The sequence below is a fragment of the Plasmodium vivax genome, chromosome 14, assembly GCF_000002415.2.
Source record: "Plasmodium vivax chromosome 14, whole genome shotgun sequence".
Taxonomy (NCBI): domain Eukaryota; phylum Apicomplexa; class Aconoidasida; order Haemosporida; family Plasmodiidae; genus Plasmodium; species Plasmodium vivax.
In genome coordinates, this window is record NC_009919.1 from 3075828 (window position 1) to 3077076 (window position 1249).

Here is a 1249-nt window from a genome sequence, read left to right on the forward strand (position 1 = left end):
CATTATAAGAAATGAAGTGTGTACATCTAAAGGTTATTATAAATTTTTTTTTACCATTGATAAAAGAGAAAAAATAGTAATAATATATATTACATTTTAATCACAATTAAACAATAGAAATCGGGAAACGCCATATATAATATGATATTACCTATTCATGTTTCATATACAGAAATTAGACAGAAAAATTAAAAGGGGTGTAATGGAAATACCAATATGTCAATTCTTAATATTCATCAACAAAATATAATCATTAATTATTGAACAAAGAAATAATTATACTTAGTTTTTAAAAGTTCTTTTTTATTCATAATAAATTTATTTCACCCATGAACTAACATATGCTTTCTCAACGGTTTATTAATCACACAGAATCATCTAAACAAATTATTTTTAACATAAAAGTATTAAGATATTACACGCAAGTGTGAATAAGCAAAAACATGTTAACAAACGCTGTGCTTTCCTCTAATTCTATAAACACAATATTTAAAAAAGGGTACGATATACATATTTCTTAATTACATTAAAAAAAAAAAAAAAAATTAGATCATATTTTTTTAATGTTATATTCATGAGATAAAATAACACAAATAAATTGATTTTGGGAGTATTTATGTTTTTACTGTTAAACATGTAATTTAACGAACTCAAATTATTTTGTCAAAATTATATGTTATTAATTTTTTATCGAAATCATTTTTTAATATTTTTTGTGGTTCATGAGCTTTTTAATATAACGTTTTACACTTTTTGTTTTATGAATGTAGTAAAAAGACATAATTATAAGAATTACTCCTACGGCTAATAATGTATTCGTCCAAAATGGTAAGATAAGACCACCGGTAAATGAAAGATACAAGGATGAATATAAGAATAAATTGATGGCTATAGCAAGAGGTAAAATTACTCTATGTTTGCTGATAAAATATTTAACGTATGCCCACAAACCCTTATCGTTAAGTAAACGTTTGTCATGATATTCTTTAAGCAATAGCAAACGCATCAATTCTGATTCAAATTTCGAGTCTAATTTTTTAAATAATCCTTGTGAACCTGATTTGCTTCTATTTTTGGCTTTAAAATCAGAAATCAAAGATTTATATTTTTTATCAGATACTCTGTCGGACTTTTCTTCAAAATCAGTGTCATATTCTTCTTCATAATCTGATACACTTTTATTGTCATAATTACTTTCTATATCATCATAAAATTCATCAGAATTGTTCGAAAATTTAGATGAGTTCAT

At 23.9% G+C, this 1249-nt stretch overlaps 1 protein-coding gene across 1 annotated transcript; it reads right to left on the reverse strand.

Annotated features, from left to right (window-relative positions):
* Positions 1-703: 703 nt before the first annotated feature.
* On the reverse strand, positions 704-1249 carry PVX_101595 (hypothetical protein; the record flags this gene model as incomplete). The annotated part of the gene is made up of 1 exon (XM_001614014.1): positions 704-1249. One exon carries the CDS (start codon positions 1247-1249, stop codon positions 704-706), a length of 546 nt encoding a protein of 181 aa, XP_001614064.1.